This window comes from Myxocyprinus asiaticus, chromosome 17 (assembly GCF_019703515.2).
Source record: "Myxocyprinus asiaticus isolate MX2 ecotype Aquarium Trade chromosome 17, UBuf_Myxa_2, whole genome shotgun sequence".
Lineage (NCBI taxonomy): Eukaryota > Metazoa > Chordata > Actinopteri > Cypriniformes > Catostomidae > Myxocyprinus > Myxocyprinus asiaticus.
Window position 1 is genome coordinate 15589973 of NC_059360.1, and position 26753 is coordinate 15616725.

The window sequence follows — 26753 nt, forward strand, 5'->3', positions numbered from 1 at the left end:
TACGCCACCACGAGGACTTAGAGCACATTGGGCATTCCAAATTTGGGAGAAGAAAAAAAAAGGTTTAAGGCTGTTCTGATGCAGATTAGCAGACTGAATAATTAAATTTGTGATATACACAGACAGAATAATGTATTCTACGGCAGCAAACAAGGATTCAGTCATAAAGGCATATTTTATTATATGTGATCATCAAACCTCAAGACTTGATATGGGATTGCATGAAAATTGGGGAAAAATAGGTAATGAACGGCTCCGTACATTCTACTTTCATATGACACTACGGAAGTGAAAGCACTGCAATGTCAACAATAGGAGTGTACCTATATCTAAGCACCCATAAATTCAAATTACTAAAATAATATTTACAGGCTCTAAACAACACATCCTTTGGAAACGTATATATTCAATACAAATATATACCACACATTTATATGTATTGCATACATATTTGCTTGTTTTCCGCAATCGAAACAATTGATCGAACAGTATTTCAATTCATGTTCCCAATCCAAGTTAGTGCGAAATGCAAGTATCACATTATTTTGTTTTTGGTTTTTTTGTAAAGAGCAGCCGCATTTGTTTCGGCTATTGAACTACATCTATTTTATATGATTCTATCATTGATGTCCAATCCCGAACTGAGTTTAAAATACAGCTGTAACGTTCAAGAGAAAACCAACAGAAGAGCAGACTTCAACAAACAGATGCACAAATACAGCCAACTGAGTGGTGGACATAAAGAGAATGGTACCAGCTATTGGTTCAGTGTAAGTTGAAAAGGTTTAATAGTGGCTTGAGTGAGAATGGCAGCAAAACCAGTTGGTTGAGTTGGTTGGAATTGCTCAGTCCACCTCCATCTCTCCAGATGGAGGTTTTGTCTGCTGATTGCCTTTGCTGTCAGCACCTTGTTGTACCGCAGGGCCGTTATGTGCTTCGTTGTTTTTGTCTCCCTCCTCTACGGGCTCCTCGGTTTTGGGTTTGGGTCGGTTGAGCACAGGATTGCAAACCTCCTCTAACTCCTGCGATGTAACATGGGTCAGATGGATTAGTATTTACATTAATTTAATCTTTTAGGTATAAACTTTTAATGGGAACTTTAAAGAAATAGGTATGAGCTGCCATACTTTTGTCTATTTTGAACAGAAAATGGCACAAACCTGAATTTTCTGAATGATGTCTGCTACTTTGACTGCTGGGTCTTGGGCAATAGTGAGTTTGCTCTGGGCATTCATCTTTGCATTTATCCAGCCTAAAGTTTCATTCACACTCTTCTCAACTACACCCATCTCCTCAGGACTCAAGTGCTGGTAACGTTCGTCCTGTTGGTTCAAAACGCAAATGGAACCACAGTATTTAATGTTCTCCCATACATTTCAGCGGACCTGTTCAGTGCTAAATAGATATCAACATTACTTTAATGTGCAATATTTATGGTGATTTAAAACCATATGAAAATGAATGTGAACCTCTGAAGCCCCACTGAACAGTAATGAAATTAAGACTGGATAAAACAACTGAAATAGAGGCTGTCACAATCTGTCACAATCCGCAATGAATACAATCAAATCCCACTTTTTGTTTTTTGATAAATATCCTGTTTCACTCTTTAAAATGTCACATTATTAAAGTTAAATGTTTTTTTTTCATGTTGACTTTAACCGTAAAGTGTACATGACCCCTGTAGGACATTGGGAGACATAACAAGGCACACTAAGTAAGTTTTCCAATTATTTCCCATTTATAGAATAAATCTATGCCACAAATTTAAGCTCTACCATGGTTTAACCCTTTAAGCTGGAGGAAAAAATTGAAAAAATAATTATCAAAATATGAATAATTACAGTCTTGACCAACACAAAATAGGTATAGTTTTAAAGCTTAGAAGCTGTACTTTACAATGTAAGCATTATGACCAAAACTGAACTAGTGCTTTGAAATTTGCAGAGAAATCAGAAGTGACCCACTTTGATAATTTATTAACAATTTTGCACTGCACATACTATTGTAATCGGTAAAAATATCAAACAACAAATAGCCATATGTCATATGTTATTGGAACGCTCTCAAAGAGTAGAATACAATCAGCGAGTAAAAGCCAAGTATATTTCTTTGACATACAAGTTAATCTCCAGTGTTATTGGGTTGTTTCTATTTGTTGGTGAAGTGACTGCATCCCTGACTAGTTCTACTACACTCATAATACCCTCACAATTAAGGCGATACCTTTTTAAAAGCTCATTATCGTGAAATGTTTCTAAAAGGTTTACGTTCCGAGGCAGATTGCTGGCAACAGCCATTTTAGGATTGTTTGTGATTTGGTATTAGTGACTTAGGAGTCCTCTTGACTACCCCTAACTTTTCACAGATTTAGGAGCTGGTTTTAGTGCTAAAACGCTTTGTGAAATACTCTTAGAGCAAAAATTTAGGAGTCCTAAAATTAGGACTGACACGTCCATTATTTTTAAGAGTTTCTCCTAAATCGGCAAGTTAGGAGCTACTTTTAGCCTTAAGATGTTTTGTGAATATGGCCCCAGATCGCTGCAACCAGAGGTGGAAGTCATCCAAATATGGGCAGAGAGGATCATTCACTCTAATTACATATGACCACCAGGAGATGGCGCCAAGTACACGACACAGACTCAATGATGACTCAAATGACACAGAATGGAACTGAACATCTTGTTATTTATGCCTGCATGCTTTAGAGAGAGATCATACCTTTAGTCATTGTTGTATTTGCATGTGTAATTAGTTCTTATGTACAATTATTATGTTTTTGATGATTTTGGATGCTAGGATAAATTATTTTTGTAATTCTATAACTTTTGATTGCTTTGTCATATCAACACAAAATTTTCAGTTACAGGTGACATGATTGGAAACTAAACAAAAGCAGTTTTTCAGAGCTACCTAATTTACACCCGGAGTTATACAGTATAATGTCAATCAGCAAATATAAGAAATTGTATTTTTTTTAAATATAAGAAAAAAAAAGTCTCATAATTTATTATAATCTATATCATAAAAAAAGTAAAAGTTTTCTTTAAAAGGATACCAAACACATGAAGCTCCTTGTTGTGTTTTTTGTTGTTGTTTTGTAAATTATAAGCCTTTAATTTTGGGTATGCCACTGAAACAGGAAATCTTTAAAAACACCCTAACAGAGCTTAAAGGGTTACTGTATAAAGTACTGTATTATAGCTTACCTTCTGTTTATACACATCCACAGCCTTCATAAAAAGCTGAATTTTCTTGCCAAGCTCATCAAATGCTCTTGGTCTACCCTCATGCTCCCTGTACCGTTCCTCAATGGGCTCACCAAACTTCTACAAAACCCAAACACAACATCCTGCTGTAGCAAACATCCATGCAGCATTATGAAATAAGTCTTACTAAAACTGAAACTATATATGTGTGTGGGGGGGGTAAGTCAGTGGGTGTAAAGGGGCAAGGTTAGGTTTAGGGGTAGGGTTATAGAAAATATAATTACCTAAATATACATATACCTACTTTGAGATCAGCCAGTTTTTCCTGATAGATTTCTTTCTCCTGGTCCTCTCCTTCTTCATACAGCCAGTTCTCTGTGTCCTCAAGTATTAGGGTGAGCCGGTTACTTTCCTAAATTTGAAAAATGTTGAGGTCTTTTGAATGACAGGGATGGGTTAAATTATTTAGATGTGGAAAAAAACAAGATTTAAGCTCCACAGTGTCTTCACTGACAACAACAGCACTACAGATAACAAAGAGATGATATGCTCACATCCTCAGTGACATATTTCTCAAAGATGCCACACAGTTTGTCTCGCAGATCGTAAACATACTCTTCCACGCCATTTTTAGCATCATTTCTCTCCTTCTCCAGCTTGTCCTGAATGATCATTTTTTTCTGAAAGACAGAATGCAATATATTCATACGCCGGATCATTGTAACTTTCCTCTATTCTGCCACTGACAACACCATTGTAACTTAATAGGTTATATTCAATATTGTTAATTAATATTTTTAATTTTGCAACACAAAAAGTTTACTACATTGTACCCAAAACTAGTATTAAAAAATATATGTGAATAAATATTAAAATAAAGTAAATTAGAGTATTCTGGAAAATTAAGTTCTTCCCATAATGGTCAGAAGAAATAAAGAATATATATATATATATACACTGGTGGCCAAAAGTTTGGAATAATGTACAGATTTTGCTCTTATGGAAAGAAATTGGTTCTTTTATTCACCAAAGTGTCATTCAACTGATCACAATGTATAGTCAGGACATTAATAATGTGAAAAATTACTATTGCAATTTGAAAAAAATGTTCAGAACTTCTTAAATTAATTCAAAGTGTTCTCATCAAAAAATCCTCCACTTGCAGCAATGACAGTTTTGCAGATCCTTGTTATTCTAGCTGTCAGTTTGTCCAGATACTCAGGTGACATTTCACCCCACACTTCCTGTAGCACTTGCCATAGATGTGGCTGTCTTGTCGGGCACTTCTCACGCACCTTACAGTCTAGCTGATCCCACAAAAGCTCAATGGGGTTAAAGATCCATAACACTCTTTTCCAATTATCTTTTGTCCAATGTCTGTTTCTTTGCCCACTCTAACCTTTCTTTTAATTTTTCTGTTTCAAAAGTGACTTTTTCTTTGCAATTCTTCCCATAAGGCCTGCACACCTGAGTCTTCTCTTTACTGTTGTACATGAAACTGGTGTTGAGCAGGTAGAATTAAATGAAGCTGTCAGCTGAGGACATGTGAGGCGTCTATTTCTCAAACTAGAGACTCTGATGTACTTATCCTCTTGTTTAGTTGTACATCTGGCCTTCCACATCTCTTTCTGTCCTTGTTAGAGCCAGTTGTCCTTTGTCTTTGAAGACTGTAGTGTACACCTTTGTATGAAATCGTCAGTTATTTGGCTATTTCAAGCATTGTATAGTCTTCATTCCTCAAAACAATGATTGACTGACGAGTTTCTAGAGAAAGCTGTTTCTTTTTTGCCATTTTTGACCTAATATTGACCTTAAGACATGCCAGTCTATTGCATACTGTGGCAACTCAAAAACAAACACAAAGACAATGTTAAGCTTCATTTAACGAACCAAATAGCTTTCAACTGTGTTTGATATAATGGCAAGTGATTTTCTAGTACCAAATTAGCAATTTAGCATGATTACTCAAGGATAAGGTGTTGGAGTGATGGCTGCTGGAAATGGGGTCTGTCTAGATTTGATCAAAAATGACTTTTTTCAAATAGTGATGGTGCTGTTTTTTACATCAGTAATGTCCTGAATATACTTTGTGATCAGTTGAATGCCACTTTAGTGAATTAAAGTACCAATTTCCTTCCAAAACAGCAAAATATGTACATTATTCCAAACTTTTGGCCACCAGTGTGTGTGTGTATATATATATATATATATATATATATATATATAAAGGTTATGTTTCAAATATTGATTATTAGTATAATTTAATGTTTCTGTAATATCCCATGTGATGTGTACAATAATATTTGTATATGTAATTTATAATAAAAATGGTTTATCAAAAACTATGCTAAAGGGAGTTTTATAACAATTTCCTTAAATTAAATTATGATTTACAATATTGTATCCTGTTTGCTCCCTCAATTCTAATTCAATTCAAGTTCATGAAATTAATTGAAATTTGAAATACTTCAAAACTAAATGTAATACAGTTCTGGAGTACAGTACATATCTAATGTGATCATCATGGGCGCCATAACTTGAAACTCCCAATGGAGACAAAATGTGCACGCAGACATGTTGTGTTTTCTAATTTAACACAAAATGACAAGCACAAGGCTTTGACATGAATGCCCAGCCTTGATTGTAGGACATGAATCTGACGCCTAGAGCTGTGCTGGCGCTCTACTGATGTAATGATCTACTAATATCTTTCCCTGAGGTCTGAATTGAGCTCAGTCATGGATATTTAGGGCATATGCTAAATCCTCACTTTATTTGGACAACGTCGAGGAACATCAGGAGGAATCATTCTACAGCAAAGTGTCAGCAGCTACAAACTAGGGCTGTGTGATATACTGGGAATGTAAATAAAAAGTACTATGGTAGAAAAATACAATATTGGTGATACAATATTGGCATTTAGCACATTTCGGTACTTGATCCAGACAACAATAAGCTGCTATTCAAGTTAATCCACTGATGCGTGAGATTCGTTAAATGTTTTTAACACATTTACCAAATTTTACATCATAATTTGTGTTTCATTCTTCACACTGTAATAGGCAAATGTTCAGTGGAGTTCTTGCAACAAGATCTTACCCTTAAAAATTACTTTTGTTGATGTGTCCTAATTAAGAAAATGAAGAAAATTTATGATTTTAAAACCAAGTAATTTGATGTTACTACAAGAGTACATTTTTTTGTAATCTAACAAATTATGATCATTTTTTTACAGTGATAAGTTATCTAGAAATCAAATTCGATGGGACATTTAACAAAAGTAATGTCATTTGCACTCTTTGTATGGTGAAATGTAATTAAAATGAAAGGTTATAAAAAAATATCATATTTTTGCACAAACATTGATAAGAAGACCATCAGACAACAGCAGCAAAAAAAAATGTTGTTACATACGTAAACAAAGTGTCTGGAAAACTGAATTTAATTATTGCAAATTTGCATTGACTATGCATTTTGATGCAGTTGAATTGAATATGTTAATGCATCAACTACAAAAAAATGAAATTTGTTGTAAACTATTGACATTAACTAATTGATCTTTATCATTTCATCAGTTGCCCGAGGTTGTTTATTTTTTACTAAATGTAAAACTAAATCCAGCCATACAAAAAAATTATTTATATTAACTCCTTATTTTCAAAATGGATTCTGCTTAAAAGTGCAAAAAAAGGAGCTGCGCTTTGAAATGCAATGGGTGCTTTGAACTGAGCTGAGTTAAATCAATGCCAACACCACATGTACTCAAGGGAACTGAGGCAGTCTGAAACTGAAAGGAAACGCACTGTTCACTCACCTCATATTCAACAAAGCTGTTGAGCACATCTCTTTCCAGCTGTCGGGTGGTGTTAGCCAAGATGGGCAGATCAACGCTCTTTACCATTGTCTTGGGTTTGCTACTGCTTGCACCTTGTTCTTGTTTATCAAAGGATGCACCATCCTATAAGAGTATTGAAAATATGAGTCAGAAATTATAAAAGGAAAACACAGATCTATCACTGGCTTTAAAGTGCACATTTTATATCATAATTCACAGAACTCAAAACATTTTCCGATTCCACTTTATATTAGGTGTCTTTAACTGTTCTTTACTAACATTAAAATATATACAATACAATGTACTTTTTGTGTAACTACATGTTGTTCAGCAAAATTCTCACAAGATTCATATTTGCTGCTACAGAGGTTAAGGTACGGGTAAGTTTAGGAGTAGGGTTAAGTTTAGGGGTAGGGTTAGGTTTAGTGGTAAGGTTAACAGTGTAACTACAGATGTAATTAAATGCAGGTACTTTAAATGTAAGTGCAATGCACAACACCTATGCACATAATAAGTACATTTTTTCAAATGCTTAAGTACATAGTAGTTAAAGACACCTAATATAAAGTGGGTCCCTTCCTCATTCCAAAAGAACCATCTATTGAAATCAGACGCAACGCGAAAAACGAGACGCGAGTGATCAGATATTTTCCATACACAGTAAATCTGAGTTGTATATTTATGCAGCATCACACTCACAATGAACTCTCACTGGTTTAAAATCTGGCTCTACATGACCGTATATAATGTATAGTAATTAGGGTTGTCAATCGAGTAAAACCTTTGATCAAATTAGTTAAATGGTATGCCAATTAATCACAATGAATCACACTCGTAAATATTTGCTGAGAAAGCACCTCAAATAATAATTCAACATATAATGATTAAATAATTAAAAATAGCTATATTTAAATCATTATAAATAAAATGTCAGTGTACACCTGTGTCAGACAGACACTTTTGGAGCGTCATACTTTGGTTGCGCCGCGTCATAATCATACCATTTTTAGGTTGCTGTGTCAAGTTAAACGTAGTTTAAAACACATCTTGAGATCTCTGCATTCGGATTTATGCTCCATTAAGCTGTGTTTGAACCAAGGAGCTGCCCCCTGGAGAAAACAGATAGTACTTCAAGCTTAAATTTGTCTGATGGTAGGAATATTCCTTATTACAGTCCGAAGACATTATTAATTGCATAAATGTTTAAACGCCTTATTTTTTATATATTTAATCGCACTGAATTAACACGTTAAATCGATAGCCCTTATATTAATGTATATTAATAGGATTGACACTATTATTCATTAAAACAATGATTAAGAGTAAAATGTGGTAAAGTGTACATCTGTTCCTGGCTGTGTGTAGCATCTGCCATTATTCACTATGTAGCACCAATTTATTTTTAAAAAGGTCTACGATCATTTCAATTTGATCTTAACAGTTTGTGTGGCACATTTCAGCACAGATTGTTTTGTGAACTGTCACAATGTAATGCAGGCTTTGAAGTATGTGGCCATGCCAACTATATTGGACCCCACAGCAAAACCACAGCCTGTAAGTAAGTGTTGTTACTCATTTTACATGCGAAGAGGGTGTATACATAGAAGTCTTAAAGGTACAGTAACAAAAAAAAAAAAAAAAAAGGAGTGAAAAATGGTCATGGAAATACTAAATGAAGATATTTTTGGTACAAAAAAGACCACATAAAGAAACAGCATGTAAAAACACATTCACATATATTTGCACGGTTAACTGTACCTTGCTACCAGAGTTATTAATTCTCTCCTCTTCAGTTCGCTGTTCTGCTTGGCCTTCCTGGTCCACTTGCATTTTATTCTATGAAAAATGTATAAAAACAGCATCAGTGGCATTTGATCTTTACTCTTCACAGATAAATTAAGAAGCTTACAGTGCTTGTTTTGTACATTCTTTATAAGTAGAGGACTATTGAATAGCCGAGCTTAAGAGCCATAATCATTACTGTATAAAACACATTAGACCTACTCCTGTCACATTCACGACACAAATTCAGCAAAAATTGCTGAATGAGACTAAACTGAATGCGTGGGAAGGTTCTGGGTCACAACAGATTTGAGTGGCTTGCACTGCCTTTGATTGGTTACTGGTATGTTTAGCCTTGTGGAGAGATTGCAGTGCATGTTAGATATGGTGCATGGTACCTTTACACACACACACACACACACACACACACACACACAACAGGTATATTGTACATACTAAAAACACATTCCATCAATGTATACAGTATATAGAATAGCTTGATTGCTTGCTTGCTTGATTGATTGAATGAATGAATGAAAAAAAAAAAAAACTGGTGTGGGTTTCTGCAGGCTATCAGCCACAAATATTAAATATAATAGTCATAACCACGCATCTGAAGTAACCAAATCCTACCACCGCATTTTAGATATTCCTTTTGCCGATATTCCCCTTGTGTCAAATTACTGCTGTTCCTGTCATGCATGTCAAATCACTGGTGAGCTAAATAAAGTTATACCTAACACATGAACGACAAAACCACTGCTCAGTGACATAAGTGTCATCTTCAATGACGAGAGCAGTGAGCAGCTTAAAATAGTAACAGTAAAAAAAGGCTTTTTCTGAAAGACTGAAAAGCCTCTACCCAACAGAACACTAATGTTTAAATGCCGGTAAGTATAAGCAGTTCTAATCTATGTTAAATATTCATAGTCTTCTCAATGGATTTGAGAGAACTATTTAAATATTACTCTCTAGTCTTGTCCACGATGGAAATGGTAAAAACCTGACAAAACAAACTCCATTCGTTTGCCTAAAGATTTTCAATATTTAGAATTCAGTTCTTCAAAGGAATAATTTAGCAAAAAAATTGATTTCTGTCATCATTTACTCACCCTCGTGTTGTTCTAAACCCATATGACTTTCTTTCTTATGTGAAACACAAAAGGAGAAATTTTGAGGAATACACTGCCCGCTATTTTCAATATAATAAAAATAAATCCGGGTTGTCAGGCTTCAAAATGACAATAAAACACTATTACAGTAGTCCATATGACTAAAACACTATATTCCAAGTCTTCTGAGGCCATGCGATAGCTTTGTATGAGGAATAGACCAAAATGTAACTGTTCTTCTTTGCCAAATCTCTCAAATTTCATTTGCACGTCCACATATTCAGACTTGCCGTTTCAAAAATCAGTCACATGGCACATCATCGTCAATGACGATTGGTCACGTCACTACTGATATCAAACCAAAGCCTATTTAGCAGAGACGGGCCATTTCTATTTAAATTAATGGGAGAAATTCGAATGCCCAATGGTCAACGGATGTAGAAAGGAAGTCCCGTCTTACAGGTAAAAGAGCCAATAACCTTTAAGATACAGACATCGCCTGTCAATCAACTCGACAACGTGCATGCACATTAGCAATACAAGCCGTGAAAATTTCGTTTTTTTAACATAATCTAAGTAAAGAAGCGCAATTTATGGTACCAGTGTTTCGGTCTTTCCCCATTCAAGTAGATAGGAGCAGCACTGTATGCTGCTTGTTTACACAGAAAAATAGCTGGCCGAGAGCATTCAAAAAATGGCTGCCGAGTGGACTGACCATGCTAAAAAGACTTCTGCTGCATCCGAAACCGCGTACTGTCACAGTTTGTACTTGTGGTGATGGGGGCGAGGTCGAGAGGGTGAGTGTTGGTAAGGGTTGGCACCTGTGAGAAATCACCTCTAACGGCTGTTTTGTGTTTGCATTGAGAGCGGAGAGTGATTTAAAGGGCGATCCAGACCGCCGGAGGGGAGAGAGAGCCAAGCCTTCATGTACGTGTGTGTGTGTTAGTGCAGCTAACATTTGAGTTTTAAGCTTTTGAGTGAGACAAAATAAAAATACCTTTTCAGTTTTATTCGCCATCTCCCGCTTACTACTTGAGAGAGTTAAGAACTTTTGCCAGAGTGGTGCCAAATTCCGGGAAGGAGGAAGGATACGCTGCCAAGACGTCCTCGCCGCTGGAAGAAGTCTTCAAGTCCCTCGCCAGTATCCACCAAGCACAACACCAGGTCCTCATGGAGCTGCAGATGAAGCAGGAGAAGCGCTTCGAGGTGCTCCTCCAGGCCCAAGTGGGAGAAGGCAAATCAAACTCTAAAGGTATTTTGATTTTTTCTCACTCAAAAGCTTCAAACTCAAATATTAGCTGCACTGACACACACGAGCAGGCTCGGCTCTTTCTCCCTTCCAGCGGTCTGGATCGCCCTTTAAATCACTCTCCGCTGTCACTGCAAACACAAAACAGCTGTTAGAGGTGATTTCCCACAGGTGCCAACCCTTACCAACACTCGCACTCTCGACCTCGCTCTCCACAGACGTCGCTCAGCCATGCCCCCTTCACCACAGTACTGTATTCGATGAAGGATTCACTTGTCTGCCGGCACAACAGTGCATTCTTTTAGGTATTCATGCAAGTAGTATAAAGAGATTTCGGACATACTTCATCCGGGTACGTGGGCATTGTCTCCTGACCCGAATATATGTCACAAGAACAACAAACGCGAAAACAATCCACTCAGGTTTTGTTAATCAAGCACCATTTAAGCACAGGGAACAATTATCTTGGTATATATAGCACTTACAGTTGAGAAGAGCTGTCCGACATGAAATTCACCACCACTTTTTTAAATCCAGCATTTTGAACGTGACGTCGCCTCAGCTCCTAAAGGATTATGGGATCGTAAAGCGTCCAGTCGATCCAGACTTCAGAATCTCACCTGAAATAGCAGGTCATCGGGGTACTTCTCGCTTACTGCTTCATGAATACTATGGATTCGGACTTCCTCTCCATTGGCATACTGTTTTTGGCATACTATTTATTATATAGTATGGATACTTGGATGCAGTGTTTGTATCAAACCTAACTTGGATGTGGACATCTTTAATAATGACTTAAATTTGTGTCTGTTCCTATATTCCAACAACATGAGGGTGAGCAAATGATCACAGGATTTTCACATTTTCTAACTTTTTTACCCCTTTAGCAGTGGAAAGGAGATGGGGAGATGGTGGCCAACCTGTTGTCCCTTACCTGTTCATCAGGCCTGCTTTCATTCTGAACATTAGGCTCTGTGTCCATCTGCACGTCCTCTGCCTCTCCCCTCTGCTTCTCTATCAGAGATGCACTGGACACACTGAAGATCCCGTGCACATTCACACGCACTTTCACCTTCACTTTTGAACTGTCCCCATCAGGTTGCGGCACAACATTCTGGACAGTAAATCGGCCTGACCACAACAGAACAAAGACATAATCAGACTCCCAATCACAAAATAAGCAAGGATTAGCGCTTTCTTTCAAATCATTCACTTGTAAATTCCAACTTTACTAGGGAAATGTAATTTATATATATATACATATAGGAGCTTTTTTATAACTTGAAAGTCCATCTCAAATTTGGGACACTCGTGGTGGGATGCAATGCAATGACCAAAGATGTCCATCTAGTCCTTGGTCTGAATGTGTATGGCTGTAGTGGCGATGCTTTAAAGGGGATCAATTAGGGATGTCATAAAATATAGATATATTGATTACTGATCGGCACGTTATTTTATCAATACATTTTTGAGGCATCGATATATTAACATTAGCCAACATTTAAATTAGAAGCCTAATTTGTGTGCTTTCCAATACACTGTCAGCTGGCCTTCTGTTTAATGTAGTCTGGCGTAATAGCTTTGGGAAACCACAAGGGCGTGATATAACATTTACTGAAGCGGGTCGCGGGTAGGTACACAGGATAAGCTGATGTGTTGCAGCAGATGGGAGACCATAGTTATGAAGATTTTGTATGAAACTGGTGGAACTGTGCAAACTGAACGGTTAAAAATGGCTTGGGGACTGGGTAGCTCAGCGATTAAAGACGCTGACTAACACCCCTGAAGTTCGCGATCCAGGGTGTGCTGAGTGACACCAGCCAGGTCTCCTAAGCAACCAAATTGGCCTGGTTGCTAGGGAGGGTAGAGTCACATGGGGTAACCTCCTCGTGGTTGCTATAATGTGGTTCGCTCTCAGTGGGGCGCGTGGTGAGTTGTGCGTGGATGCCGCAGAGAATAGCGCAAAGCCTCCACATGCGCTATGTCTCTGCGGTAACGCGCTCAACAAGCCATGTGATAAGATGTGCGGATTGACGGCCTCAGACGCAGAGGCAACTGAGATTCATCCTCCGCCACACGGATTGAGGCGTGTCACAACGCCACGACGAGGACTTAGGGCGCATTGGGAATTGGGCATTCCAAACTGGGGAGAAAAAGGGCAGAAAATCAACAACAACAAAAAATGCCGACGTTTATAATGCAATTTCTCTGTATGTAGCCTTGAATGGGCTGTTCCAATAGGAAAAGTATGCGAGTTGCGAGTTGCAGAATTTTGAGCTGTAGCTCTGTCAGCGGCGATGTGCGTACCTTCATAGAAAATAACTGTTTCTAATTTTAGAACACGCCATGTCGTCAACTAGACACGTCTGATGTGAAATCCCCTTTAATTTACCCTGCAGCTCACACTTTACCAAAGTTGTGTTGAGAAATATTAAAAGAAAGATTAAGACTATTGTACAACGAGCAGCCCTATTTGTATCTGAAAAAATCCCAGTATATATCAGTAATCATCGGGAAAATCTTATTTGAAAACGGCAGATGCCAAGCCTAGGATGAATTAAAGAAGCAACTTTTCCACACAGCAAAATGTCAGCATGCTAATTAATCCACCACCACCACCACTAAAAATATCAAGATTAAAATAACATACAGTAAAATTAGTCGACTTCACTAATCGACTAGCCTGTTGTTGGGTCGACTAATCAATGTGACCCATACCTAAACTTTACATTGTTTAAAGAGTTAGCAAGAACAGCAAAAGCTCTTACAAAGCCACAGAGATTCAATGATTGCCGTATGGGAGTGTATTAGGCCCCTAACACACACTCAATATGGAGCGAATGCAGAGGGCACATGATGTGAGGGAGTTAAGGCTTATGGGACATCATGTCTCAGTCCTAATTACTGGCTGGTGGGTGTATTTTGACACCTTTGTGACATCCCCCTGAGGTTAGACCTATCTCTAACCCACTTCAGCTGAGCTCATGTGTTGAAGAAATAACAGGTGCTCTGACACAATATGCTGAGGGCATTCATAATCACATGAGGACATGAACACTTATTTAAGGTCCCCTGAGCTCCTCACCAGAGTAATTGGTCTCATTTTGGTTGTAAATTAGGTTAGAGAAACCCGACTAAAGCTCTGAAGTGAATCATCTCAAGCCGATCCTTCTGGTTTAAGAATACCATTACAGAATGTCAACCTCAATATTTAGCAAGCCATACAACACACACTTATACTCACCTATTTTGCTGTCTGGATAGGGTAGCTCGTGTGGAGAACTATAGAACGCTTCCAGGTCAAAAGGCTCCTTTTTGTGGAAGGTGATGACCTTGGAGAAAGGTGTTGCATGGTTCTTACTGTACACCTCACATTCCCTGAAGAGAGGAGAACAGAAGTGTAAATAAATGAACTAGATTAAAGCACTCAATTTTCTTAGTCGCCCAAGTCAAAAACCTCACTTCTAAGTCCCTACATTGTAAAAATGCTCGTAATTTTAACAGTAAAAGAATGTACAAATGCTATAGTAATTGGTCCTTATCATTAACGTAGAAAAAGTATATTTATTTAACTAGACAATACGTGTCATAGTATAGTAAAATATTGTAAAAATCTTTTTCTAAAAATTGGATGATTTACCTTAGTTAAAGGAATATTTATGACTTTCTTTCTTCTGCTGAACACAAACAAAGATTTTTAGAGGAATATATCAGCACTGTTGGTCCATACAATGCAAGTGAATGGTGACTAAAACTTTGAAGCTCCAATAAGCACATAAAGGCAGCATAAAAGTAATCGATAAAACTCAAGTGGTTTAATCAATGTCTTCTGAAGTGATCCAATCAGTTTTGGGTGAGAACAGACCAAATTGTAACTCCTTTTTCACTATAAATCATGACATCTGCAGTCTCCTTGGCGATCATGATTTCAAGCTTGATTACACTTTCTAGTGCTTGATGCATGAGCAGAGCGCTAGATTGCGCTAGGAAGCAGAGTGCTAGATTGCGCTAGGAAGCAGAGTGCTAGATTGCGCTAGGAAGCAGAGTGCTAGATTGCGCTAGGAAGCAGAGTGCTAGATGGTGCTAGGATGTGTAATCAAGCTTGAAATCATGATCGCCAAGTAGACTGCTGATGTCAAGATTTATAGTGAAAAAAGAGGTTATATTTTGGTCTGTTGTCACCCAAAACCGATTGGATCTATTCAGAAGACATATATTTAAACACTGGAGTCTTATGGATTACTTTTTTGCTGCCTTTATGTGGTTTTTGGAGCTTAAAAAGTTTTGGTCACCATTCACTTGCATTGTATGGAGCTACAGAGCTGATATATTCTTTTAAAGTTTGTGTTCAGCAGAAGAAAGAAAATCATACTCATCTGGGATGACATGAGTGTGAGTAAATGATGAAAGAATTTAAATTTTTGGGTGAGACTATCCCTTTAATGGTAAAAATGTATACTATGTTGAAATAAACAATAAATGTACTTTTACAGTAAACTATTTCTAATATTACGGTGAAAAAGTCCCTGCATGACCCATCATATTTGATTTTATTTAATTAAATTATTTGGGTTTTTTTTATTTTTGATATCAGTTATGTAAATTTTTGGTGAATTATGTTACATTTTATATTGTTTTGTTCATGTTTATTGCATTATTTTAGTGGCACGAGTGACACTGTGCACTGTTTATACATACATATTGGCCATTGCTCATGGAAGGGTCACTCTTGATACTTGGTCACGCCTGTGTTACTATGGTGTTTACCAGTACATTTAAAAGTAAAAGCCAATTTTTGTAGTTCCAGTACATTGGTATATTAACGTTATCTCTTTTAATTAAATATACGATAGTGAACTGTAAAATATACAGGCACCAAAATGAAACGAGCAATTGTACTAATGATGCTTCCCATAGCAAACGCCACTAATTAATAAATGCTTGTTTCAGAGATGTGGATTCAAACAGTTTCTAAAAGTGGATCTGATTGAGTCTTACCCAACACTTTCATCAGTTTGAGACTTCCAGCGAAGAGTAATGGGGAAGGGAACTGCGTCTGTAATGGAGAACTCTCGGACTTTGAAGGCTGGAGACAGGATTGCACACTTACCACACACACACACACACACACACACACACACACACACACACACACACACACAGAAAAAATAAACATTTATGAATACATAAGCAAATGTTGTTACATAAGCTGTCTAAATAGGGTATTAGAGTAAGAAATCAGAGACAGCATTGCATGTTAATCCATACACTAATACACTTCTGCCTTTGCAACAGAATCTAAAGACTCCTTGGAGAACTGACAAGAATATTGTTCAGATGTTCTGTGTTACACACACCCTTAAATTCTGAATCTGAGTACATGTCCCATGATTGAGAGGTGACTCTTTACCTGTAGTGCACACCCGCGTGCTACAGCCTCGTCTGCGTTAAGTGTAGTGCTGATGTCTTTCCCGAAAACCTTTGAGATTCTCTCCTTAATGGCTGGAATCCTGGTAGCTCCACCCACCACCTCAATGGCATAGATCTCATCTCTGCTAAGCTCTGCACCAGGAAGAGCTCAAATTAGAACATTTAGCAGAATTTTCACGCTCTTTTCCAAACAAAGTTTGGGGATGTATGCAGTCAGGTAAAATAGCACAAAGCTGTTGTAAGGCTTCAGAACATTTGGAATAAAGAGTGTCACAGTCAGTCATATGGAGTTCGTTTATGGTGCTTTGTTTGTCATTTTTTGGAGCTCGACAGCATCCATCACCATTAACTTTCACTGTGTGGAAAAGAGCTATCTGCACAATCCTCAAAACATGCTGTTTTGTGTTCAACAGAAGGTAGTAAGTCATACATGTTTGGAACAAGTCATTAGGGTGAGTAAATGATGACATATTTTTCATTTTTGGATGAAATATTCCTTTAGTTCAACTGGGTCGTTTGTTGCTGCTTACTTGATTGTTCCATAACCGATTTCAATGGCGCCTCCACTCGCACCAAGAACTGAGCACACATCTCTTCAAACTGAGCCCTGTGTAAAATCACATCGACATGTTTCTTCTGAAATCATGAACTCAATAAAAAAAAGAAATACCATTATCTATAGGGCTTTTTCAGTTTGTAGTCTAAAAAATCAGAAGAGAATTAGAAAATTCATTGGTTTCCTCAGAATTTCAATAGGGTAGTACTTAGAACAGCAGTTTTTGATTTCTGAGTAAAATAAGGTCTGTGGTTTAAATGAACTTTAAATGAACAGACTTTCTCATTTCCTGTCACATCTAAAATGGCAAAGGGAAATCCACATGATGCTTCGAAATGTTTATGTACTCTTATAGCAACCCCATTCTGCTGAATTACTGACAAGTGACATCCTTCATAAGATGTTTTTGCACCAAATCAAGTGTGAACAATTTTTCTTCTAGTGCAACCTCCAAGGCACGGGTTCTGGTCCCGTGGGAACCAGTAATCACGTTCACATAAACAATGGTCAGCATGATTCGGAGGTTACAATTTGCTGCATACAGGCAGTGTTAGGTGTAATCAAGTAAATAGTTACTGTAATCTAATTACTCTTTAGTCAAAAAAAGTAGTGTAATGCATTGCATGTTAAATTATTGTAATCAGATTACAGTTACTGACTTTCAATTTATTTAATTTACTTTAAAGTACAATATAGGGTTGTGCTTATTTCTAATATATTATTTATGCAGAATACATGAATTATGGCCCCGTAATGTGTCATTGTGACAGAGAAACATGAGGTGCAGGGTGCATGACTTGTGTGTAACAATGAACAAGGAAGAAATATAGAAATCTTTTTTAATTACTTGAGCGGAAAAGTGTTTTAGAAAGTAACTTAAAAGTAAAGTAATTAGTAATGTGATTACTCTTTCAATGAAGTAATTAGTAAATTAATCTGATTACAATCCTAGAAAAATAATTAGTAATTGGTAGTGAAATACTATTTTTAAGTAACTTACCCAACAGAGTGCTGGAGAACTAAACACGTTTGGGCCAATTTTTTAACAATGCATACTCTGAATGCATGCGCCTGGAATTATCTGCACTAATTTCCACAAGGTGGCAACACGTCAAAACTGAAGTATACTTTGGGATTTACGAGCCCATACGTTCAACAACACTTCCAGCTTCAGCCAGTGGGGACAGTGGTTTGAAATTCGGTAAGCACAGACCAATTTCAGCAGAAGAACTTTAGACCTACTGTTGCCGAATACACAGTGCGATCAGTCTGAAAATGAATTTGTGCTTAACGAATGACATAATTATTCCAACAACAATTCTAGTCCTGATGTTGCGACTTGTTAGCAACTTACATTTGTAATGGTTTTAAAATTTAAATTTGAGGTTTCACTCTTGTGTAATTTATTTTGTAAAACATAACATAAAAGTCTTCTCAAGCAATGTTAACCACAGACATTATTTTACTCAGAAATCAAAAACTCCTGTTCTAAAAATCCATAGGAAATTCCTTAGGGAACCCATGGTGAATAAGCCTTTCATGTTGGTCTTCAAATTGAAGTCATGACTGAGCAGCTCTATTATGACTGAAATGTTTCATTTGCAAGCTTTTTATTTGACAAAACTTTGCATGAACATACTAGAGATTGACCGGTATAATGGTTTTACCAACGAACCATTGCCGAAAATTGCTTTTTGAAACTATCGTTTATCGGCAAAGTTCTAAGCATAGTAAGGAAAGACTAAGAAATGTATTTTTTTTTATTATATAAACTGATTTTAAAAACTATCATCCGATTAATCGGTTATCGGCTTTCCCACCACCTTAGTTATCGGTATCCACTATCGGTTGACCTCTAGTACATATAATTGCTAATAACAACTCAGTAACAGTACTTCATAACAGTCTGTTACACTATTCTCTTTCTTATGAAAACTGATTAAATGTTTATTTAATAAATGAATCTGAGGTTAAATATGAGTTACCTGTTCATCTTCCCATGGACATCGATGTCATTCATAAAGCACTCAATGTTTAGAGGCAGGTCGGAGGAGTTTGCACTCATGAGTTTCTTCAGCTTCTCACACTCCTGATAGAGTCTTAGCAAGGCTCTTGGGTTGTCTTTAACATGGAGTTTGAAACGGTTTTTGAAGTCTTCACAGAAATGCTCCACAAGCATTTCATCAAAGTTTCGTCCACCCAAATATGGGTCAAATGCCGTAGCCAACACCTGTAAGAAACAAAAGGGTTGAGAATGCCTTGAAAATGTCAAAAATGTGAACATATTCTACGAAAGAGTAAGAATAACACAGACTTTCAATTTGCCCTTGTTAAAGGAGGCAATGGAGACTTGATAAGATGAGTGACCAATGTCAACAAACACGACATTACGGGGCTTCTCCTCTGGATTTGGCAAGTCCTGTTTGTAGATGCCGTAAGCCAAGGCCACTGAAACAAGAATCAAATGAAAAGTGTGAAAAGGCTTTGGGAACTGTAATTTTAGAGGATAGAATAATTCAACATATAGAAATGGTTTATCCAAATATAACCCATCTGTGTTGTTTTAGCATGTGCAAGTGGTGAACTGCTTAGTGAATTTAGTGTCTTTGATTCCATAGTGATATTTTTCTTTCCTATTAGCATATTGGATTTCACAACATGTGGCCATCACAACAAATGCCTGAAGGTGTAGTTGTTGTAAGCAAAAATAATTGTTCACAGTCAATCAAACCACATGCACATAACACAAACAGCTGTTTAGTTACCAACAGGAGCATTTGGCAACATCATTATCATTGCAGAAAGTTGCTGTCTAAAGGTTTGAAAATGACTAATGAAACAGCTCATTACACAAGGGAAGCAAATTGTAATCATTTGAAATTGAAACCATGTCCTCATCAATCATCATCACACGTTAAATTGCTTCCTCAACACCCTCAGAGAGTCAGCTAGAGGATATTACTTTTTCGAGCACAGAGAGATTGACATCTCAACAGTTAAAAGGATAGTTCAACCATAAAAACATTTCTTTCATCATTTACTCATCCTCATATTCTCAAAAAGCCTCTCTTATAGTGCTTATGAATGTGGAACAGATGCCATGATTTTCCCTGAAAAATTACTTACATTTTGGAATTTTCTACCACAATCTAAGGTATGCCTTCAGAAGACTTAGATTGTGAAATATGAGTCAAATAGACTACTTTTGGATAATTTTGGGTCCATTTTAAGATTTAAAGTGAGTCACTAACCACGTTTACATGCACTTAAGGAAACAGTTTATTCCAGGGTTTTTGCAGAAAGCGCCGTTCTGAAACATCAAGCAAACAAGAACGCCGATTTCCTTACGCCGTTTAAGAGATTAAGAGAAAGCAGTTTAACACACCCAGGTTTCTCCCAGAGAGCGCAGTTTATGTGGTCATATAAACGCATAAGCGGTGTTCTTACAGGTTTTTGAAGAGTGCGCATGTGCCTGAACAGACCGGATAACAAACGTCATACGATGGAGCCCAACAACAAGTCAACACAGCGGAAAGAATTCATCATGTCTGGGAGTACAGTGGGAAAGCACATACACTATAAACTATACCCATATATACACACACCAATATAAAATATCAACTTTCCCTCACGTTCGCATATATGCGCTCCTACACTGGGGGAATCCCAGAGTTTTAGTAAGAGGCAAACCCCACTACTGCAGCGCAATTCCACTGCAGATCAGGATGCAAAGTTAAGGAAACAAACACAGCAACATCTCTGGAATATCTGGAAATAAAGTTAAGCTACGGAGAATAAAATAGCAAAGTGTTCGTTGGATACCATGTTTGTTATTTACACAAGCGTTGCGGGGAAATTACGTTGCTGTGGAGAAAGCTGCTTACAGGCCGAGCCGCATGTATACGGGAGTAAAGTGTACATCGCTTATACAGTGCATGTAAACCAGAACGCAATAACCCACTATCTGGTTTCAATGTAAATGTAGTGACTATCAACTGCAATTGTATTTAACAGACAGGCTGCAATACTTTTTAAAACATCTTTTGTGTTCCGCATAACAAAGAAAGTCATACGGGTTTGGAACAACATGAAAAAAAATTCATTTTAGGCTTAACTATTACTTAAAAATAGATTGGACCTTATTCACAGTAGTGCCATCTTTCATTTTGATGGGAATGACAATGAGGCTGTGAAGGATAGACTTACAAAGCCTCTTCAATGGGTTTGGATCATTCCGCTGACGAAACATTGAAAAAAAAAATCTTTCCAAGAAATTTCAGTTGAAAAAAAACATCCGGCTTTATACAGTGCATGCCACTGAAGAAACCAGCTTTGTTTTCATTCATGTCAAAAATCAAGTATATGGCGCTACTGTGAATAAGGTCTATAATGAGTGCTAAGAAACTACCAGTTGAAAACAAACTTTGTGTTGACCATGTTCAGTTTAATTTCACCGACCTGCTGTTGTGTCATTAATCAGCCTCAAGCAATTAAGTCCAGCGATCTGAGTGGCATCCATCAGCGATCTCCTCTCGATATCCGTGAAGAAACTGGGGACCTGGAGAAAGCCCGCAGACATTAGGAGCATGTCAAAAGCACTACTGGTCCTAGAGTTGTCTACTAGAGATTCAGAATCACTTACAGATATTACACAGTCTACAACAGGCTTCTTCAAGGCATTCTCAGAAGTTTCCTTCAGCTTGGTGAGCAACATGGCTGTCATCTGTTCGATGGTAAACACCTTGTCTTCATTCAGATAACGTACCTGTGACACAGAAATTACAAAGGTATATGAGAGGATATGTAGCTTGGTTTAGCACAGCCCGGGTCATGTTTCCATCCTAGTCCCCTCTCTCTAACCCCTTGATGTCCTGTCCCTACTAATGTGCCTGTCAATAAAAATGGCAAAATGCCCAAAAAATAATAATACAAAACTCATATGCTCCTGCATATCATTTAGAGTAATCATTAATACTTTTAAAGTAATTTAAAGTGTCATCTACACAATTTATAAATCTTGCACACATTACAAACATATTTTTTTCTTTCCTTAAAAAGGAAATAAAATGAGATCATTAGTCATGAAATTAATCACGATTGGTTATTTTAATCTAAATATTTTTTTATGTTTTATAGGTTTAACAATGCAAAATTCAAATTTTCCAAAGAGCCCCTGGAACCTGCTTAAGTACCCTTGGGGTACATTTACTGTGATAGAGTTATATTACCTTTATTCCAGCATTGCCATTGTCCAGTTTGTGAAGGCTGTAAGGCAACTTGGATTTCTCTCCTTGAACGTAAGGGTCATCGAATGTGCGACCATGAAACTTCTTAAAACCGTGAACCGTGTTTTTAAAATTAGTTATGATCTACAGAGGGAAGAGGGGTGTTTATTGGTTAAAACATTAATAACAATCATGAATCCAATATAGAGTATCATACCAAAATTGTGATTATATTCATGTAATTTTCAGATAAACATACACTGAAAAAATGTGTAAGGGATAGTTCACCCAAAACTGAAAATTCTCTCATCATTTACTCACCCTCATGACATCCCAGATGTGCATGACTTTCTTTCTTCTGCTGAACACAAACGAAGATTTTAGATGAATATTTCAGCTCTGTAGGTCCATACAATGCAAGTGAATGGTGGACAGTACTTTGAAGGTCCAAAAAGCAGCATAAAAGCAGCATAAACGTAATCCACACGACTCCAGAAGTTAAATACATGTCTTCAGAAGCAATATGATAGGTGTGGGTGAGAAATAGATCAATATTTAAGTCCTTTTGTACTTGTAATTCTCCTCCCTGCCAAGTAGGTGGCGATATGCACAGAGAATGCAAAATCGCCAAAAACAAAAGAAGAAGAATGTAAAAGTGAAAGTGGACATTTATAGTAAAAAAGGACTTAAATATTGATCTGTTTCTCACCCACACCTATCATATCGCTTCTGAAGAAATGGATTTAACCACTGGAGTCATAAGGATTACTTTTATGCTGCCTTTATGTGCTTTTTGGACCTTCAAAGTTCTGGCCATCATTCACTTGAATTTTATGGACCTACAGAGCTGAAATATTCTTCTAAAATCTTCATTTGTGTTCAGCAGAAGAAAGAAAGTCATACACATCTGGGATGGCATGAGGGTGAGTAAATGATGAGAGAATTTTAATTTTTGGGTGAACTATACCTTTAACTTAAAAATTGTGCTTCATGAGGGGGGCCTGGGTAGCTTAGCAAGTATTGCCGCTGACTACCACCCCTGGAGTCGCAGCAGATGGGAGACCAAAAGTTACGAAGGTTTTGTATAAAACTGGTGTAACTGTGCAAACTGAACGATTAAAAATGGCGACATTCGGGCCTGGGTAGCTCAGCGAGTAAAGACACTGACTACCACCCCTGGAGTCGTGAGTTCGAATCCAGGGTGTGCTGAGTGACTCCAGCCAGGTCTTCTAAGCAACCAAATTGGCCCGTTGCTAGGGAGGGTAGAGTCACATAGGGTAACCTCCTCATGGTCACAATTAAGTGGTTCTTGCTCTCAATGGGGCGTGTGGTAAGTTGTGCATGGATCACGGAGAATAGCATGAGCCTTCATATGCTGCGAGTCTCCGCGGTGTCATGCACAATGAGCCACATGATAAGATGCGCGGATTGACTGTCTCAGAAGCGGAGGCAACTGAGACTTGTCCTCTGCCACCCGGATTGAGGTGAGTAACCGCGCCACCACGAGGACCTACTAAGTAGTGGGAATTGTGCATTCCAAATTGGGAGAAAAGGGGATAAAAAAAATTATAATAATTTTGCTTCATGTGGTAAAGTTTTTAAATTAACTGGTTTGATTCAAGACACAAAAATATCATTAAACACCACTAAATCACCCTGAATGCATTAGGTTACACCAACATAAGTTTGTTTAAGGGTTAGATCAAGTAGAAATAGCTCTTTAAGGTAACAATGGAAGGTTACCACATTTTACAATGTACAATGAGGTTCAAAAGTGCAAGTCCACTTGTGAAAATGCTTCTATTTTGCTTTTTTTTTTTTTTATCTTTTTTTATTAAAAAATATATAATTATATTCTTATATTACAACTATATTTTGCTTTAATGACAACATGCATTCGAGCTGTTAATCAAACTAAACAAGCGCACGACTGAGATCCATGTTATTCCAGCATGATTCGAAAATGTTCCAAAAAGCATCTTGTTTGCTTTAATGGAAACATGGAAATCTCACATTTCGTACAAAGGAATTAGCACGGTTGATTTACTTAGTGACCTATACATAGTTCAAAATCTTTATGTTTCTCTGTTTCTTTTTTGAGATCATATGTCTTTTTCAGAATTTCAATGTGGACTTTTGAACCCCACTGTAAATGCATACAATTATTTATTTAATATTGTGTACCTGGCTCTTCGCAGCATTTCCAATGGTCCGGTTTTTAGAGGCCAATGAAATGCATGTTCTGTTGGAAAAGATGATATATGTTCATACATTTATCACACATATTATAACAGCCTCCACATTCCATTTCAACACAGCTGTAAACATTCTGCTTTGCATAATGAAACTGGATCATGGAGGGTGTGGAACAGCACCTTGGACAGCGTTTATCACAAGTCTACAAGCTTTTCTGATTTAGCAAGACAAGTCAAATTATGTCAAGGTTGCTTACAACTGCAAAAAAAAAAAAAAAAAAAAAAAATTGTACCTGGAGTTATTAAATATATTTCCTCATAAGAGGCAGCAAAGGAATAACTCAATGTCATAGCCACTAGAATTATGCTATATCATGAGTAAATTGTCAGCTGTGAGAAGTGTTGCGTGATAAACTGAGGATAAGCAGCACTGCAGTGACCTCCGACTACACCTGGTTAGTGCTCGCGCAGGGCCATTCGACCAAAAGAGCGCGTGAAGTGCATTTTATGAAAAATACAACGTACAATATATACTTTTACAGTATTTTATACTGATTTTGTGTGCTGCCGCGCCCAAAATATTATGAGTGTGTGGATTTGTCCACTGGAAAACCAACATTACACGACGTCACAGTCGTGGATTCACCCAGTCCAGTGTGTGAGATTATAAGCGTTCACGTGCACTGCCCGTGCACACCTATCCTTGCCAATAGACATGCAGTTTGTATCTCCACTATAGTCAATATAAGCAATTTTGTGTGCGAATTAATGTGGGAATGGCATATGGGAATTACACATGGCATTAATGGCGTGCGTATCTTTAACCAGGCTTATTCCCAACATCAAATAAAGATTAAAAACGTAAGGTAGCAAGTAGCATTGCTGTTCTAATGACTATTAATTGAGTGCAATCACTAAAAATACAAAACACCCTACGATAGCAATGCTTTCACAGGCATGATATATTTTGTTCTGAACAATAACTGCATTGTAAAAATTGATATGCCCGAAAAATACACTGGATCGGGAACATAGCCAGCTAAGCAACAGCAAACGTTGCGTAACAACACACAGCATCACTTTACAGGGATGCAATGCTATACTTACGGAGTGCATCTGTCACTGTGTTCATTTGCAATGGTTTCAATGCCACCGCTCCTGGCAACAGCGATGTAACAGTTCTGGAAACCCACATCAATGCCCACCACAGACATGTTCAATCCTTATTTCTTTATTCTTAGCGCCTCCAGTCCAGTTTTTAACAGTTCAGATGGGTGAGAGTAACACAACACTCCTATTCAAGAGTATGTGTCGTTTTTTTCGAGAGTGCTAAAAGTATTCCTTGCTATTTTGTAAGTCTGGCTTTATACAGATAGCTCTTCCACTCTTATTCTATCAGAGGACGGTTCTACTGCATTCTTGCAGCCTCCGCTAATATTGTCAACCGGCAATATGTGGGTAAACCTGCGCATTTGTCAAGAGACTGGATTGGAGCCAAACCCCGCCCCCTGGCGGCTCTGATTGGCTACTGGACACGAAACTGCAGTGCGATTGGTGCAGCTTCCCAGATAAGAACGAAAAATCTAGAACCTGGCGTCACTGGGAATGACCGTGCAGTGAACTACATATGAGAATGGATGGGCCCTTAATCAGGGGTCCATCATTGGATGCAGTAGTATTAATAATAATACTAGTAATAATAATAATAATAAATAATACACCTTTCTATTTTTATGCAGCCTATTTCTTTAATTTTACACCAGTTTTTAGTGAATGTTTTTGCTCAGTGAATATTAATTTCACTGAAATTATCTTTTCATCAGATCACTTTATGAAATGAAATTACATGAAATAGTAACTGTAGCCTAAATCTGTAAAACTGTAAAGCTTTATTTTGCCAAAAGGAGGCTAAAATTCTGTTTTTGCAGATTAGCTGCGGTTCATTTCTAGTCTCTGTGTAAAAGAATCAGTATTTCACTTCCAGTGTTCAAAGCCTGATGCATGTGAAAGAGCGGCTCTGTCAAAGGGGACCTCTGCACTCTTTTGGTTCAAAAGCTTAATTTCTATAGCCGGTGAAAACACAGAGCAGCACACATTGGGAAGAATTCTGAGAAGAAAAACACAAAAGGTATTTGGCTTAATTTGTAATGTTCACTGTTC

The 26753-nt window shown here is 37.4% G+C and overlaps 1 protein-coding gene across 1 annotated transcript; it reads right to left on the bottom strand.

The window, feature by feature from the left end:
* On the bottom strand, positions 1–26044 carry LOC127454860 (heat shock 70 kDa protein 4L-like). Its single transcript, XM_051722341.1, has 19 exons — positions 25701–26044; positions 24583–24640; positions 22402–22542; positions 21816–21938; positions 21632–21731; positions 19488–19621; positions 19159–19403; positions 17148–17224; positions 16598–16749; positions 16186–16292; positions 14432–14565; positions 12122–12318; positions 8803–8880; positions 7024–7167; positions 3764–3889; positions 3514–3621; positions 3210–3329; positions 1161–1322; positions 1–1022 (listed from the first exon to the last, which is right to left on the bottom strand). The coding sequence occupies exons 1-19, from the start codon at positions 25805–25807 to the stop codon at positions 846–848; spliced, it is 2490 nt and encodes an 829-aa protein (XP_051578301.1). The 5' UTR covers positions 25808–26044; the 3' UTR covers positions 1–845.
* Positions 26045–26753: the final 709 nt, after the last annotated feature.

Excerpts from the sequence above, each read along its gene's own strand:
- LOC127454860 (XM_051722341.1), bottom strand. The coding sequence starts at position 25,807 with ATGTCTGTGGTGGGCATTGATGTGGGTTTCCAGAACTGTTACATCGCT. Across the intron at positions 24,641-25,700 it reads CACAGTGACAGATGCACTCC|AACATGCATTTCATTGGCCT; the intron begins GTAAGTATAGCA and ends CTTTTCCAACAG. Across the intron at positions 21,939-22,401 it reads ATGGCAATGCTGGAATAAAG|GTACGTTATCTGAATGAAGA; the intron begins GTAATATAACTC and ends TCTGTGTCACAG.